The sequence below is a fragment of the Melanotaenia boesemani genome, chromosome 20 (assembly GCF_017639745.1).
Source record: "Melanotaenia boesemani isolate fMelBoe1 chromosome 20, fMelBoe1.pri, whole genome shotgun sequence".
Taxonomy (NCBI): Eukaryota; Metazoa; Chordata; class Actinopteri; order Atheriniformes; family Melanotaeniidae; genus Melanotaenia; species Melanotaenia boesemani.
In genome coordinates, this window is record NC_055701.1 from 12430359 (window position 1) to 12447479 (window position 17121).

At 38.8% G+C, this 17121-nt stretch overlaps 1 protein-coding gene across 3 annotated transcripts; it reads left to right on the forward strand.

The window, feature by feature from the left end:
- Positions 1 to 255: 255 nt before the first annotated feature.
- Positions 256 to 16778, forward strand: slc35f4 (solute carrier family 35 member F4). 3 transcript variants are annotated; one of them, XM_041971113.1, is made up of 7 exons: positions 256 to 600; positions 12095 to 12395; positions 13235 to 13454; positions 13534 to 13659; positions 14442 to 14634; positions 14866 to 14955; positions 15524 to 16778. In XM_041971113.1, the coding sequence occupies exons 1-7, from the start codon at positions 372 to 374 to the stop codon at positions 15763 to 15765; spliced, it is 1401 nt and encodes a 466-aa protein (XP_041827047.1). In that variant the 5' UTR covers positions 256 to 371; the 3' UTR covers positions 15766 to 16778. The 3 variants fall into 3 exon arrangements, with proteins under 3 accessions (XP_041827047.1, XP_041827048.1, XP_041827049.1); XM_041971114.1 differs by having other exon boundaries at positions 14926 to 14955; XM_041971115.1 differs by lacking the exon at positions 256 to 600 and adding an exon at positions 7509 to 7983.
- The last annotated feature ends 343 nt before the right edge of the window (positions 16779 to 17121 follow it).

The following is a 17121-nucleotide window of genomic DNA, read 5'->3' on the forward strand; positions in this document are numbered from 1 at the left end:
AAATATTTATATAACCAAACATTTACATTTATCACGTTTTTACCATATACCATGAAAACGGCCACTAACATTGTTATTCAATAATCATAAGATTTTCTGTCTTTATTCCTTGGTTTGTTTGCTCTAATTGCTCCTCAAATTAATTGAGCACTGATTCAAATCATGTGATAGCAGTGACACGCCCCCTAGTGTTTCATGTTTGCCAGGCTGCTGGAGTTTGATAACCTTGCTCTGCGTCCGGGAGCATCACTGAAGGAATGTGAATGTGGAGTTTGATGTCCTCCCTTTGCTTGTTGATGCAGTCCCGAGGGTCTCTTGCATGGTGATCTGGGTTCAACTTATCTTCTGATCTCCGTCCGTTCGGATCTACTATGTTAAGCGCTGAGAGTGTTTTGGAGAGTGGGGACCAGCCTTGCAGCCTGCTGGAGCCCCTGAAGAACACGGACTTGCCATGCAAGGCGACGCCGACCGGTGGCAGCCAAGCTGTCTTCATGGACGGCAGCCCAAAAGTGACGGCCAACGGAGTGCACGACATAGAGGATCGGATCCTGAGGATCACTGGCTACTATGGCTACAACCCGGGATACTCCAGTCACAGAAGTGAGTGGAAACATGCGAAAAGAAAGTAGAGTGATGGAAAAATCTGTGCGACTGTTTCATGCATTTGTTTGCAATAGACAACGTGTATTAAAGAGACCACATACTCAGTAAAGGGGGGCCATAGCGGTAGCTACAGCAGTAAGGTGCATGAACAAGATTTTATATTCAGAGGAAAGGAACTGATAGCAGTGGTTTGTGTAAGAAACTGTTTATAAACCTTTCCCACTTGCAAATTAGTTTTCATTATAAGTTATGGCATTTTTTTTTTATTATGGCTATTAAGGAGCAGCAGGATGTCAATCACCTCTGCTATCAGCTGGAGGTTAATCCATCTCTGAGATGCAATACAATTGCACAGCAATGAGTCCTAAACAAATGCACACACCAATTCTTCAATTTAATTTCAAAATTGTTTAATGCAGCTCACATTAGATGCTCATTTGGTGAAGAATCCAAACATCCACTTGCATTGCAGTCCAATAATGAGCAGGAACTTCCAAATATTCTTTACTAAAACAAATAATTCATGCAAAACTACAGTCATTCTCTAATAAATGTTAAGGTGTTTCCAGACGTGTGATTTACACCACATCATCATTACTTGAGCAGCTTCTCTGTTTTCATTTGTCAATGTGTGTTTGATTGGTGGAGCAATATTCAAATTTTTGCTGATAAGGAGACAACGCATTGGATGAGAGAGCTGATGGTGCACTTTGTTGAGGGATAATCTTTAAAAAAAACTTGCCCTCAACTAACTGTATGTTAAAGTATTGCCAGAGCCAGTGGGATTATGACAGGAGAAAAGGATGACAATTCCCGTGCTCTGAGAAAAGCCTGTTTAATGAGACAAGGTGTGCAGAGCAGGACCTCAAGGCCTGAGGCGTTAGAGCAGAATGCTTCTCACCTCTATGTTGCATAATGAGCACACTGGTTGCATTGTTCACCATTCTTCATTAAAGGTAGGAAAGAAAACAATCTGCTTTAATAAATCTCTAGATATGTAACTGATCATCTATACTGTATGAGATTCAGATTCTGATGCCTTTCAACTCTGTTCAATTCAGCTTGTCACACATGCTCCAAAACATCTCCCTTAGGCTGTTAAATAAAAGCCCAGCCACAAATTCACAGCTTAGAAATACACATAAGGAAGATACTCTCAAACCTCCCCAAATCTGCAACTTAAATGTGTCATTCTCTGACTTAATGCATTACCCTGACAACCTTGCTTAAAATCTCAAAGGAAATGTAGATCTAGGCGTATTCAGCCACAAACAGATCCAGCTGAGGCTCCTTCATTGAGTTTAAAGCACCTCAAGACACTGAGGAAAACCAATTGAACCCTTCTCTCATTAACTATCTCCTGTTTATCAGTGGTGTCAGCTGCAGTAGAAAACCAATGAATGCAATTACATATTTAATTTGAGAAAGTGTCTACTTGTCCAGAATAGTCTATTGAAGCTAAATGCATTATTAAGTAATGTAGTCTGAATTAAAACATACTGATAAATTCACGTAACATCAGAGGCAACAACATTGTGTAACCAGTTCTTAACACTGAAAAATGGGAATTTACCTAATTATGAATAGGGGCCTCTCAAAAGTACAGTCATTTTAACAAAATGTATCAATTACAATACATTAGTAATTTCCTAACCACTTACAAAGTACAAAGAAATGTTTAAACAAAAAGTGAAAATGACTGCATGCATATATCCTTATTTATTCCAGTGCTTTAGGTTTTTAAATCTTTTACGTCAGTTTGTTTTTGTTATTTAGATAAGTTTGCATTTTTGACTGTTCTATCAATATCAGGCACTGGAATAAATCTCCTTGAGGTGTGAGAACTCAACACAGACAAGCTCACACAGAAATTATTATTATGAAATTAAATGCTTTCAGTTTACAGGTCTGTCTGTCCTATTGTTATCCACTGCAGGCCTCAGCAGTGGAAATTAAAGATGGATTGTTGTCTGTGATGTAATTTAGGGTCTTTGGAGCAGGTGGCGAATGTAAAAAAGCCTTACCAACTATACCTGTTGCATCTGGGAACAGAGGGGTTATTTTCAGTGGAGGATGTTTTGCCACTTCTCTGATAAAAATCCACCATGCGTACCTTCTATATCCCTTCCTTAAACATACTTTTTCTAAACCAACTCATACTCACACCTGTCTTTTCTTAAATGTAAAAGCTAATTATTAGAGATGGGGTTATGAACAGACACATTCTTGACTTGCTACGTGTTTACATTCGGAGCTGAGAATCAAATGTCTCTCAACCTGGTGAGTGTCATTTTCTATGAAGGGGAAGACAGAACAGAAGGCTCATCCTGCCAAGCTTGTGGGGTAATGATATATTTAGTAAGATCTTGTTGCCAGTTTGTTAATATTGGCACTTGCCATCTGTGTTGAATTAGAAGATGCCTCTGAGGGGGGTTTTGTACTACATTTAAGAATGGGGTTTGAGTACAGTCATGATATATATATATATATATATATTTTCCTTTTTGGGGTCAAATTGGAAGGTAATCTAATTCTAAACAAACAGGGTACAATATTAGATGATTATTATTGACATAGCCAATGGCACAACTAGAAAAATGTACTCAAGAGAAAAGTTGAAATGGGACTTTAAATCAGACGAAAAAGGACAGTGTTTTCTGACAGAACCCACAGGGTCCCATTGGAGCAGATAATGATAGTATGTGCAACCTCCTCTGTAACTCCTGGAAGACATTACTGTAATTTGTCATGTTGTTTTAAAACAAGATGCGTGACACAAGGCGCACCCCGCTGGGTAAAAAGCTACAGTGCACCACAATGACAGGTGCTTCTAGTTACAGTCCAACCAAAACTATGCCAGTGTTGCTCACTACTGGCATTACAGCAGGACAGCAGCACTCTTAAGCACTCAAAGGGAAATTATGTAGGAAGGACAGAATCACAATGCATAGTTTTCATGTGCATGTCTAAAAAAAACATCAAAAGACATGGGCAAAATAGACAATAGCAAATGTTTTTATATCCATCCGTCATCTGACACTGCTAATTTACTTTGCATATCTGAAAGCATTTATAGACATTGTCCACAGCAGGTAATTCTTCCCTTTCTTCCTGAAACATTCTGTACGGTCACATACTTATTTTGAACTGTCCTGATCCAGTGCCAGCTCTCTTTGAGCTATTTATAACCAGTCCAGCGAATGGGATATGAGCTTTGCTTGAATGGCTCCTGGGGTGCTGTTAATATTATGTGCTGGGTTTGAGCAGAACATGCTGCAAGTAATGGATGCAGCATTTCAATTCAGTCTGTTAAAAAACTGCTGACCTATCCTTGTACCACAATGGAGTTATTCAGATGTTGTCACACTCAGGGCATTTAGTATTTTTGGCTTTAGGAAGCGTGTCTTACAAGGACCTTGCTGTGATCCAAAAATAATATGATATAATGTAAGAACACAACTTTTGCATGGATTCCTATGGTCCTCGCATATACTTAGTGCAGCTCCAGAACAGCAGACATGTCTGCAGCTTAACACTGCCCTCTTGTGCCCAAGAATCCTAAGAGCAACAGCAAACCTTTTACATCCACCAGTGAAATAGCAATCAGTGTTGCCATTTCTACAACTTGTACCGGTCAACTTAAACCCCACTGTATGGCATCACTTCTGTGTGAGGTGACATGAGGGCATATAACTGTTTTTGTCCTACTTCTTCATGTCGCAAATGAATCAAAGTAAAATTGTATCTGATGTGGTTCAGTCATGTCATGTGAGGGCTTACATCCTGCATGAGCCACTTAAATCTGGAGTATAGACAATAATTTCTGGGTGTCTTTGTCTGAGAGACAACTGCTGCTCCTTTTCTTGGCTCTGTTTTTGCTGAACCCGTGACAGCAGACTATGGCCAGTCAGGACTTTTCAGACAGGATCACGCGAAGCGAAGGGTGACCAGTTCTGCACAGGCAGAGTGATATGGAGAATGCATAAGTTAAACACTGACCCAGAAAAATAAAGTTTGTCATGCCATATACATACATATATATATATATATATATATATATATATATATCCACATTTTGGCTCTTTGTTGCCAGGTTGGCTATCATCTTCATCTGACTGGCTTCCTCTTCTGCAATTACATAGAACAATCAGCACCACCTATCGCCTATTAAGATAATATGTCCCCTCATGTTAAGCGTGTAGAATTTCAGAAATTCCAGTGAAAATTTGTGATATATTTGAATGGAAACACAGTTATTGATGAAGTACTTTTAGTGTGATTGCATTAAATAACATTTTAAACTATATTCAAAAAGTAGACAAATACAAAGACAAATGGTGATTTATAATTGAATCTAAGTTTGTCAGAATTACAAAAACCCAATTAAAAAACTTTTTTTATTATTGAATATCGCTGCAATTGTTGCTTCACAACAATCAGAAACGTCTTGATGGACTTCAATAACTGTATTTAGTTTTACAAAATATATCCATAAACTTTGACCAGACTGTTCAGCACATAAATATAAGTGTTAAATGGTTTGACCAAGCTGTTTTCTTGCGTCCCTGTAGTGTAGGTAGTTGCATTCACCACTAGGTGTCCTCACCTTCCAATGTACTTTGTATTGAGTTGATGGTACTTTAAAACATAGTGACTAAAAACACCTGAGAACCAGAAATATATTAATAGGTTTCTGGTCCTTATCTCAGCTAAAATAGGTGTCCTGTGTTTCCGCTCTTTGCTCATGGTTCTCGATGAGACATGATGAGTGGCAGAGATGTGCTAAAGACAAAGAGCCGTCTACTATAAACTGAGGAGCATTTGGTTCATCTAAATGACAAAAGAGCCTGAATGGGTTGAGTGCGTCAGTGTGCAGAGGAGAACCACAGTTGCTATGGAGGTAAAGAGCGAGGATACTGTACTATGTTGTACTTTGATCTTTAATGCAAGCAGACCATTTTGTTATATATGCTCGGTTTCCAGTATTTTAGTTACAGCTCAAGATTATAGAAGGTTAATCACCAGTACTCACTGGCAACATGCAAACACTGAATCTGTTATTCGGAGTTTAAATGTTCGATGATGGCAGAACAGTAAAGAAAGATGAAAAAGAGAGAAAAATAAGCTCAAAACACTGGTTCTTTGATGTTATATTTGGGACTGAACCGTACGGCCTCCTGTGGTGCGTGTACTCTAGGTATTTCTCTTAATCTGATAGCGATTAGCATCCCAGACTGTGCTGACTGGATTGTTTCTCTGCCTCCTCCGTGTCTAGTTGTAGGCTCCTCTCATCAGCAGAGCTATTTTTAAGTTTAACCCTCTTGGAGGATCCATACCTCCAGCTTATCCTCTACTTGATTCTCATGACATCACGTCATGCTTTTGCAGATGTGTTACATTCTTTTTGTAACAATAAGTGATTTTGTATAAATACATTGTGCAGGCCCCATGGACCTGTACTAAAAAGTGATAACAGAGAATCATTCAAGAATATTTCTCCTGGACTGATTTCTGTATTGAATAACATACATTATACATACATAGTGTTACTGGAATGTGACCCAAATATTTTCTTTTGTAACAAACTGCCAAACAATTACAGTTGTTTTCTGTTCTTGCACAGCACAGAGAAATCTTCTGATCTGCAATGCTCTTTGTGGTATTACCAGAAATTTGGCTGATGAGCACTGAAACAAGAGACAGACAAAAAAGAGGATGGGTTGACAGAAATCTTGGTGGAAACATACAGCCATAAAGCAACCATTTTATCATCATTGTATTGTATGAATACCTCAAGTGCTTTCTGTTTCTCAGGCTTGCACTGCACCACTCTTCTATATGAAGGCTTTATTAGCAGCTATGTAGCATCATGTGTCTGGTCCTGGTAATATTTCAGTCCATTAAATCTTCAGGTAGATAAACTGCAAATGGAGATTGGATCAGTGGAGGGCATTCCTTAAAATGGAAACTTGACCACAATCCTGAGTCTGAATCACTTGGCCGTCCTCAAACCATATAGCTGCTGAAGGAAAGATATTGAATTTCTTCAACGAGCTAACACCGTGATAGTGTCAGTATTTCATATAGAAATACTCCATTCATATGGAAGGTCCTGCTCAGAAATACACAAGGATAAAAGTATCCAAAAAGAGTTTGCAATACTTTAAGTGTGAGATCTAACTTGATAACTTTATGCCAGACAGTATATGGTGAGTTTCCTAAATGTTCCTGACTGAGCTCTCTACAATCAGTGATTTACTACTGTGGATGATGTGGGTGCTACAAGGTAAGACTGTTGCTGACTAGTTAGAAGAATTTTTTTTTGTTTTTGCTGGCTGTTATTCTTTAATCATTGAATTCTGTTCTTATTGACAAATTAAGTTTTGACAGCAGTCCTATTAAAAGTCTTTTTGTCATCTTCAGTATAGAATAGTAATATATAGAAATATTGAATGTTAGAGGAGCAGTTGTTCTTTTTCTAAATACTAAGACCATTAAAACAACCTCAGATTGTACATCTACTGTTTGGAGGTGGCTTGCATTTATGTGGATGCATAGCCTCTAGCTTTTTCATATTGCAGCTAAAGTGATTAATGTGGCAGTGGTGGAGGCAATGAGAGAGAGCTCTACAAATAATCTGACTCTCAAGGAGTAGTTAAGAGCAGGAGATGTGCCAAGGAAGGAAAGAAAGACTGAGGACAAGAGAGTTGAAGAAGTGAAGGGAGACTGGTCAGGCAGAAAAGGGAGGTTAGGAGGAAAGGAGGGGACACAGCTAACACAGCATAATTAGCCAGGGCTGCTTGGTTACCTTCCAAACAAAGCTGCTGATTTGTGGAGCAATCGAAGAGGAGGGGAAAAGCAAGTGAGACAGAGAGAACGGGGGGGAGGATAGAAAGAGATGAGTGGAGTGATTGCGCCATGCCACACACACTTGAAGCTCAGTCTCCCTTAGAGACAGTGGCAATGCTGGATCGTGGCATGACAGTGCAACAGTACAGACTCCACTGAGCTGTGTCACTATCCAGACAGAGGGAGAGCATCAGTAACAGAGAGTGCACTGGACTGGAGAAGAACACATAGTCCGGAGAGGAGTGCTGGGAAGAAGAGTTGACAGAGACCTACCGCTGGAGGGGGCCAATCAGGAGTGTGAAAAAGGAGCGGAGGAATCAGGAGTCTGAGGATGCACGGAGTTAGCAGGAGAAACTGCTGAGCGTGCAGCAGCATCAACCTGGGCACACTTATATCCTCATATACGTATACACACACCTTCCACAGGAGGACAGTGTGTGGTGCCCCAGTGGAGGATGAAGAAGCACTCAGCCCGAGTTGCTCCTCTCAGCTCATACAGCACTCAGGTCCTGACCTGCCCCAACTCTGAAGGTAAACTGAAACAACTGGAGAGGCCCAAGATGCCATTTACATAATGCTATGAGCTAGCATGAGTTTTTCCATAGAAGTAGGTCTGGTCAACTATCTAAAACTATAAAGTAACTAACTATATATTCATATTTATTTACATACATGAGCTCAGTAAGACAATGCAGGGGGAACTACAATAAGTGACCCAGTGGGTGGAGCAAAATCAACTGGTTTTAAATATTACAAAAACTAGCTGTATGGTTCTGGGTTCAAACTATCCTATCAGCAAAAATCCAACATGAAGTTTAAAAATAAATGACATAGCAAGTAATCAAGTGTATGAAATGAAGCGCTTGTGCATAATTATTGATAATAAATGAACATGAAAAAGTATGTGGCTAGGATTACAGCTAAAATGGGGGTGTGATCTCTGCCACTAAAAGAACTGCCAGCTTTCTGACACCACAAGCAATGAGACAATTTACCCAGTCATCGATTTAGTCAAACTTAACCAAAAGTTAAACACTAACACTATCAAGCAAACTATTCTCTTCTCTTTGTCAAGGGTTATTCTTGGATAATAACATCATCATTTGGGGATGTATGTGCAAATGTAACGATGTATGTGCCAAGTAATGAAAATAGTCTTTTTACAATATGGTTATGGTAACTTTGATACAGTTAGGTGATCAAGTTTTGTTATTGTTGGTTTTGGAGGACTAATGTATACTAATGCAAATTTTATAGTCAATTTTGTTTTTGTGTGTGTTCCAACAATTTATTTGGGATATTTTACATTATTGGTGTCATTTTTTGTGAATAGGTATTGGCTCGAACCCCAGGAAGCCGCAATAATCTGTAGCTTACCTGGATCAACATTAATAATAATAATAAACAATAAAGTACCTTCATTTTTGTCTTTTTCAAATGCTCCGAAGTGTTATTTGAGTGAAAGGGTTACTTTGTACTTCAGCCTGGACTGTATTTATTTGGGACAATAGTGTCATAAGTGTCATGTCAGAAAGCAGGCATCCTTTGAATTAAATATCTAACAGGTTTTTGTTATACAAAATGCAAGTTTATAAAATAAACTTGCATTTTGCAGAGTTTAATAGCTAATTACATTGACCAGAAGCATGGAAGAAGCATCACCCTCTACAATCTGTTGTTTGGTCCTGCCCTGTTTTACACAGCATTAATCATCCAACTCTGCGGCAGCGCCATAAAAAAACCTTCCACCTTCAACTTTTATAACAGAGTTAAGACTGATCCCTCTAATTAACTTTTCATCAGTATCATCATATCCATGCCACATCTTTCAACCTAATTTGGATAAAGACATAATTCTTGTAGCCTGTAGTAAGCCTGACTAACACTGCAGACATGACGGTGAGCTTCTTATTGGATTCAGCAGGGCTCCATCAATCAGTGGTCCTGGCATGCAGCATCAGTAGTGAGGATAAAGTGCAGAATGAATTGAAATGTGAGGTTCCAGCAGCATACTGCATCACACAGATTTGATAAGCTCTCTAAACAGGAGCTAGTAGTTAATGAGCCTATACTGCAGTTTTTTCTGGGATGATGGGGCAACACAATGGAATTTTACAAATGTGAGTAACTATGTATTTGCAAATGTACACATTACCACACAAATATTCAGATAGATATAGATATCTTATCTATCTATCTATCTATCTATCTATCTATCTATCTATCTATCTATCTATCTATCTATCTATCTATCTATCTATCTATCTATCTATCTATCTATCTATCTATCTATCTATCTATCTATCTATCTATCTATCTATCTATCTATCTATCTATCTATCTATAACATTTACAAATTAATTAAATACTAGCACTTAATGCACCACATATCGGTGGAACTGGGCCCTGGAAATACAACATGTCTATATATTACTATTCTGCACATACTGAAGATGACCAAAAAAAAAAAGGGAAATCATTTTAAGGCTTTATATTATGCTTTATAAAGGCAAGACACAGTCCTGTGGATCTTCATCACCCATTTTGTTTATAAAATATTAGATATAAAGTTATTTTTAAAATACTAAAAGTACCATTTATTTTAGTGTATTTTACACATGTGCACGCAAATGTAATCTGATCCATGAGCTTCAGGCAATGCATGCAAAGCATTTAACATTTTGAATGTGTAGTACCCTTTTGGAACACAGAAACAATCTCATCTTTGAGGCTCAGGGCAACAATCTGTGTGCAAAACATGAATGTTTGTGCAGTTTGAAATGTGTGCATGCCAAAAGTTAATTTACGTGTCCAAATGGCTAAATATTTATTGTTGGACATAAATATTCATTTTATTGTGGAACAAAATAAAAATAAAAAAGGTTTGCAACATGCATAAAATGGCAGAAGAACTATGGAGGCGGGTGCAATGAGCTGGAGAAAAAGGTACCAGTAAATAGTTTAAAACAACTATGCAATTTGTAAAGAGAATGTCTGTGGTCTTTTATAAGGTATCATTGCTCAGACACTTTGGGTATCTAAGATGTGTACAGGAAATTATTGTATGGAATGGCCATTGTCTACTCACTGTATGGTGTGTGTATGTGACGTGGATAGCAACGTGTTATTGACCAGTTTTCTGAAAGTTGCCTATTATATTATCTTAAATACAGGACTTTTATTTGTAACTATAAGAACATTTACATTGGGGTGTTAATACTTTTATTTTTGACAATCATATGAGTTCCTACTACTTGTTCCACCACTGCACAGACATGACTCTGTGTGTTTGGATGCACTTAAAGTCCTCTCTTTAGTACTCTTACTGGCTCTCAGCAATGATCTCATGAATTAAATTGGTCTATAGAGCAAGTCTGGCAAGACTTCAGAACATTTTATGCATAATTTAAGCTACTTATCTACTGTCTTTGAAGCTTTGGTGGCATTTTCTTCTGTTTGTGTTTTGTAAAGAGAAACGATGCTGATGGATAATACAGAGTGAAATGTGACCACATCAATATACTGAAGTTAAACTACAATACTAATTCTTTCCAAACATCAGCTATTCAATCACAGTTTGGGGCTAGACACACCATATAAGTTTGTTTTGGATGAAAAAAAGCACTATTTACTCGTGAGTATGATACTTTGTGCATATTTGTGCTTCCATTGCTTGGCGTGCTGCTGAGATCTCTTTGCAGATAGTAAACAAATCAGATGCAATAATGAGCACCCCTAAAATGCCCTGCTACTGTACAGAGAAGACACAAGTTCCAGCATCTACAGGGGCTGTAATGTCTGTAACAATGGTGGAAACGGCAGAGCTTCACATGCTGAGCTTGCAAAGAGAGAGTAGGCAGCAAACACCCAGCACATGTCATCTTTTATTCCTGCCCTGGTGTAAATTGATCACACTGTTGAGAGGTAAAGAATGGATCTGAGCTCTCTCCGGAAACGCTCTCACACATAGCACTTCATGTTTTATAAAGCACAGTAAAGGTCTAAAAAGCTACTTATTCTTGCAATCAATGAGGGCACAGGGCTAGACCTAACACATGCATCACTGCCGTAAGATTAAAGCCTGTTTTATCCATCTATCTATAACAGGAATATACCAACAGTGTTCCACGAGTACCAAGGTTGACATGACTTTCTTGTGGAATGTCATGTGGTTAGGTTTACTCTTGCTTTCTGGGCATCATGTTTCTGTGCACACCTGCCTACGACAGGTCTACAGTAACTACCGCATCATGAGGCGGCAATGCTATTTATGACATGTACAGTGGCCATGCTAACCCAACACATTTTGAACAAAGCTGTAACAGGCCTTATGCATTAGTGCCTCTACAGCAAGAAATGCAAACTGAGGTAGTGATCACTAAGGACGACTGATCAATAAATGCTTATGTCCTGGGACCTGAGCCAGGGAATCATACTGTGGGCAGCCTCATTGTGTTGGTATCGTAGTACAAAAAAGCCCCACAGAATATGCCAGGTTTAGATGTTTTGTTTTAAGGCCTATGTGATAAAAAAATATATGTGAAAAAACTATTCTGACAATTAGATATATTTTTTAGTAAGGTTAGAGCAAGCAGTAGACCTCAAGTTAAGTAAATTTCCCCCTCTGTTCTTGCTTCTTCAGGAGAGGAAGGTTCAGAGTCTCGTGCAGATACACCAGGCAGCGATACCAGCCAAGAAAGTCGGTTTTACCAGTCATATACCAACACAGCTGTGAAGGTGTTGGGCGGTCTTCTGATGGTGTTGTGTGTTTCCTCCTCCTGGGTGGGTACCACTCAGGTGGTGAAGCTCACCTTCCAGTCATTCTCCTGTCCCTTCTTCATCTCCTGGTTCAGCAGCAACTGGAATATCCTCATCTTCCCCATCTACTACTCAGGACATGTAGTTACCACACGGGAGAAACAGACCCCCATACAGAAATTTAGGTAAGTTCTACAAAAAACACAAAAGTTTAGGGATAATGTAGGAAAAAATATTTTATATCTTAATCCCCTTTATAGTTAAGTATTTCAAAATATTGAGTGCTCTAATTTACCATATATGTTGGAAGTTTCAAATAAATTACAAATAAATTTATAAAAAATAAATGAATTATGACAATCATGGTCTTTGCATTCAGTTTTCATATCTAAACGTTTTGAAGTTGCTTCTTTCCTTTAGTATATTATACAGGTTTTTTTGTTTTAGTCCTAAAAATCTTAACTACCAACAAAGTCCAACCCAAAGTGAGTCATTTTCTGTCACAGAAGACACTGTTCCTAAAGTGCCTATGATGATGCATTTATATTCCAGAATATACGTTTATTAAGTTTTTAGCATCATAAAATAGATTTACATAATACTATTCTACGCTGGGTTGTATTTGGATAAGAGGGAGGAACACTAATTTATCAGCTACTGCATGTATATCCATAACTCAAGTTAATGTGATAGTTATGCCAATTGCTTATCTCCTTAACACACTTAGCAAAAATACACATTTTTATATATGTGCCAAAACTGCCTCCAGACTGGAAACCCAAGAAGCATGAACATTTAACAGTTGAAAAACTAGATATGCAAATTGTTAATGATCCATTAGTCCAGTTAGGTGAAAAACATTCCTTGGATACAACAAACCAAAAACTGATTAAAATTAATTAGCACAACTTGTGCTGAACCTATAACTGAGCATAATAGAAACTAAATCATAGGCTCTTTATGGGGAATTAAGGCAAGGCTGATTGACCCATATTTACTCCTCTGCAACATTTCTCTCTAACAGGGAGTGCAGCAAACTCTTTGGGGAAGATGGGATGACTCTCAAGCTTTTCGTAAAGAGGACAGCACCCTTCTCAATCCTGTGGACACTGACCAACTACTTGTATCTCTTAGCATTGAAGAAACTGACCGCCACTGATGTCTCTGCCCTCTACTGCTGCCACAAGGCCTTTGTCTTTCTCCTGTCATGGATAGTCCTGAAGGACCGGTTCATGGGTGTTCGGGTCTGTATGAAAACACAGAAAGAAAAAAGGAAAAGAATTCCCATGATAATTTTTAATAAGTCTAAATCTCTCTCTGTAGATTGTTGCAGCCATAATGGCCATCACAGGTATTGTCATGATGGCTTATGCTGATGGTTTCCATGGTGATTCATTTGTGGGGGTGGCATTAGCAGTGGGCTCCGCCTCAACTTCAGCTCTCTATAAGGTCTGACTTCCAATCATCTCTTAGGCCAGTGGTTCCCAAACTTTTTCTGCAGGGCCCCATTTTCATAGACAACAATGTCAAGCACCCCCTGCCCTCCTGATCCCACGACCACATGCGCCACAATGCCTACTAAGAAACGTACGAAGAAATGTCCCAAAAAAAACAGTTAAGAGCATATCATTGGCAGAAGGAATTATCAATCGTTTTATCATTTTAAACCAGGAAACTCTGCAAACTGCTTCATGTGAGCATTTGATGAGTCGGATGCTGCTTTAGTTAAACAACTCTGCTATATACGACAGTTGAGTAGTTTATTTCTAAAATAATCAACAGGCTTTTCTATGTGTTTAGGATGAGAATTTCCCAAGTGGCATTGTAACTTGTATGGCTTTATACTGTTAGATGCTATTACTTTGAGACATACAACACACTGCGGTCTCTCTTCTTTACCCACCATTGACCATTACTTGACCATTACTGGACAAGCCTAAGGCAAGATATGCCTCATAATATTTACTTGTATAGTTTTTGGCAGTTGAATTCTCTGTTGTTGATTCATCATCGTTTGCCCATTGGTACTTTCAGAAATTTGTCCATGTGTTGCTAGCAGTACAAAAACTATAACTTTTTTTTTTTAGCCTTGCTGCACCCCTCCTGTCATAACACTGGTCCCATCCCCCCAGTTTGGGAACCACTGTCTTAGGCTGAACTTGTTTGACTGCTCTGAACTGAAATGCACATATAATATTTGACTGGAAGTTTATTGTTTCTTCACCATCCAGGTGCTTTTCAAGATGTTTCTTGGTAGTGCCAGCCTTGGAGAAGTAGCTCATTTTCTTTCCACCATGGGCTTCTTCAACCTTGTCTTCATCTCCTGCGTGCCCCTTATCCTTTACTTCACTAGAGTGGAGTACCTGGGTTCACTCTCCTCACTACCCTGGGGATACCTGTGTGGACTGGCAGGGCTATGGCTGGGTGAGAAAGCTTCTACACAATCTAGAAAGGTCAATGAGCATGGCCCCATTCTTTCGTTCTTTTGTTTCTATTTTTTTCATTTACATTTAATTTTCTGATGATTATTTTTCAAAATTATTTTCAGTGAATGGGTAGCATGTCTATGAATAGAAGAAGATGTGCAGGGTAATTTTTCCTTCTAATAGTTTAAGCTCTAATGTATTTGTACTTTGTCTTTTGTATCTGTTACAGTGTTCAATATTTTGGTCCATGTTGGAGTGGTGCTGACTTACCCCATTCTCATCTCCATAGGGACACTGCTCAGTGTGCCAGGCAATGCAGGTAGGATTTTTATCCAAGTATTTCCTTCCATGTGCAATTTATGATCCTTTCTTTACAGTGTATGCTCACAAATTTGTGAAAAATGAGTATACGACCACACTTTCTGGGGCTTTTGTATTGAGTGGTCAGCACTTAGAGCCACTGTATCAAACAGTTTACACAGCAAATCTGTCTCTCTCATCCTGGAAACCAAATCATCAGTACGCCTCAACAGACCCTGCAACTATCACCTCGCTAAGGGAGGATCAGGTTGCCAAGGCGACACTAAATGCCTGCAGACAAGTTATTTTCTTTAACGATGATGGCCTGAATGAAGGTCAGTGTGTTATACCGACTTGTCCCAGAGCTCCTGACCACAAAGACACAGAGGATAAAGTGGATCGCTTGTGCTGATTATACGCCGCATTTGTTAGACTCATCCCCTACAGCCGCAGTGTCCCATGGTTTATCTTACTTTATGTAATTAACCTCAATTTGTTTTTGTTCCCCCCACCCTTCCTACCCTCTTTCCCTGTGCTGCTCTGTGGCTCCCTCTTTTGATCCAACCTCTTTTTCTCTCCCTCTGTAGCTGTGGATGTTTTGAAACATGAGGTGATCTTCAGTGTGGTCCGTCTGGCGGCCACCTGCATCATCTGCCTGGGATTCCTGCTTCTGCTGCTGCCAGAGGAGTGGGACTCGGTCACTCTGCGTTTCCTCGCCACCGTTGCAGACAAGAAGACAGAGGAGCATGGAGAAGAACTCACAGAGTCCAGTGTCCACACTCGAAGCCGCAGTCGAGCAAACGGCGCTGTCTCCATTCCCATGGCATGACAGGGCTGAGTTCTTACATAAACTACTGCTCATCTTCCTCCAGTCTCACCCTGGAGATGCAGGAAGATGCTGCGATCCCATAGGCAGATCAGGAAGACAGGAAGTATTGCTGTTAACTTTTAAACTTCACTTTTGAGATGTACCTGGTCACTTTACAACAGGTGGGGGGAAAGAAAACATTTCTGAATCATGCAAACCGAAAGGTTTGATAGTGTTATTTACTTTTTTAAAATACTTGCCACGCTCTATCCTCGCACGCACCCAAACCAAGAGCTGACTGGCTTCTCCTGACATGCTCTGCAGACTGTATTCTGTGAATATAAATATTGGCAGGGCCAGTTTGGCTCAATCATCTATGTATTTATGATATTTATTTAAATCTATACCAATAAGACTATTCATTTTAGTTATACTGAACAGCATTATATACAAGAATGGCAATTATACTATGCGTAATGTACAGGCTCTTTTGGATTTATAATAAAAGACATAAAAAATTCTCTTTCAGTGTGTTCCTAGTCAACACAGGGTCACATGCATGTTGCTGGGATTTTTTTGTGAAATCTTTTAGATGTTTCAGAAATAATTTTGTTACATCACAATGTGCAAGAATGCAAAAAATACTAACAATAAAGCTCTCACACCACAAAAAGGCCACAAAGAGCAAATATACTTTTCACTGTGCTAAATGGAATCAGTTCATTAAAGGAGCAGGATCATCCTGACTGTAAATGTCCTCTGAGGTCATGTCCTTGGAGGTTTAGAGAATACTAGCAGTTTTTGGCAATATTACATATTACTGCACATACATTATGTATAATACTGGCTATGGTTGATGTTTCATTTTGTTCTTTTAAAAAGCTGAGTCCTCTCCTTGAAACACAAAAATTGCCTTTTAATGATAGAAGTTAATATTATAAAAGAATATTGTAAAATTTAAGTTGGGGTCATTATACTTTTATGGGTAAAATTACAGAAACGTCTGTATATGAATGTAATGTATTTTTGTTTATCGAGAACCTTTTTACGGTTCCTGTGACTATTAAAGTTCCCTTTCCTGCTTTTGTTCACATCATAGAAACTCATCATAGTTCACTGAACTCCTTTTGTAGCTTCACTTTAGAAAAAGGAACTTTCCCACAAAAGAATGAAAAAAACTATGTGCATAATGTTATAATGCAGCTGTATAATGACTCAATCCCTGAACCACCATTATGAAGAAAAAAAAAAGGAAAAAGCAAATGGAATGACAGTGAAACCTGGAATTTATAAAGCCTAAACACAGTGGGGAAAAAAACACAATTCTGACTTTACCATCTGTTTACATCACGTCAACATTCTTATTTGAGCAGAGAA

What these genes read in the sequence shown, in the direction of transcription:
- slc35f4 (XM_041971113.1), top strand. Translation starts at nt 372, where the DNA reads ATGTTAAGCGCTGAGAGTGTTTTGGAGAGTGGGGACCAGCCTTGCAGC. An exon ending in ACCCCCATACAGAAATTTAG is followed by an intron (nt 12,396 to 13,234) that starts GTAAGTTCTACA and finishes TCTCTCTAACAG; the next exon opens with GGAGTGCAGCAAACTCTTTG. An exon ending in ACCGGTTCATGGGTGTTCGG is followed by an intron (nt 13,455 to 13,533) that starts GTCTGTATGAAA and finishes CTCTCTCTGTAG; the next exon opens with ATTGTTGCAGCCATAATGGC.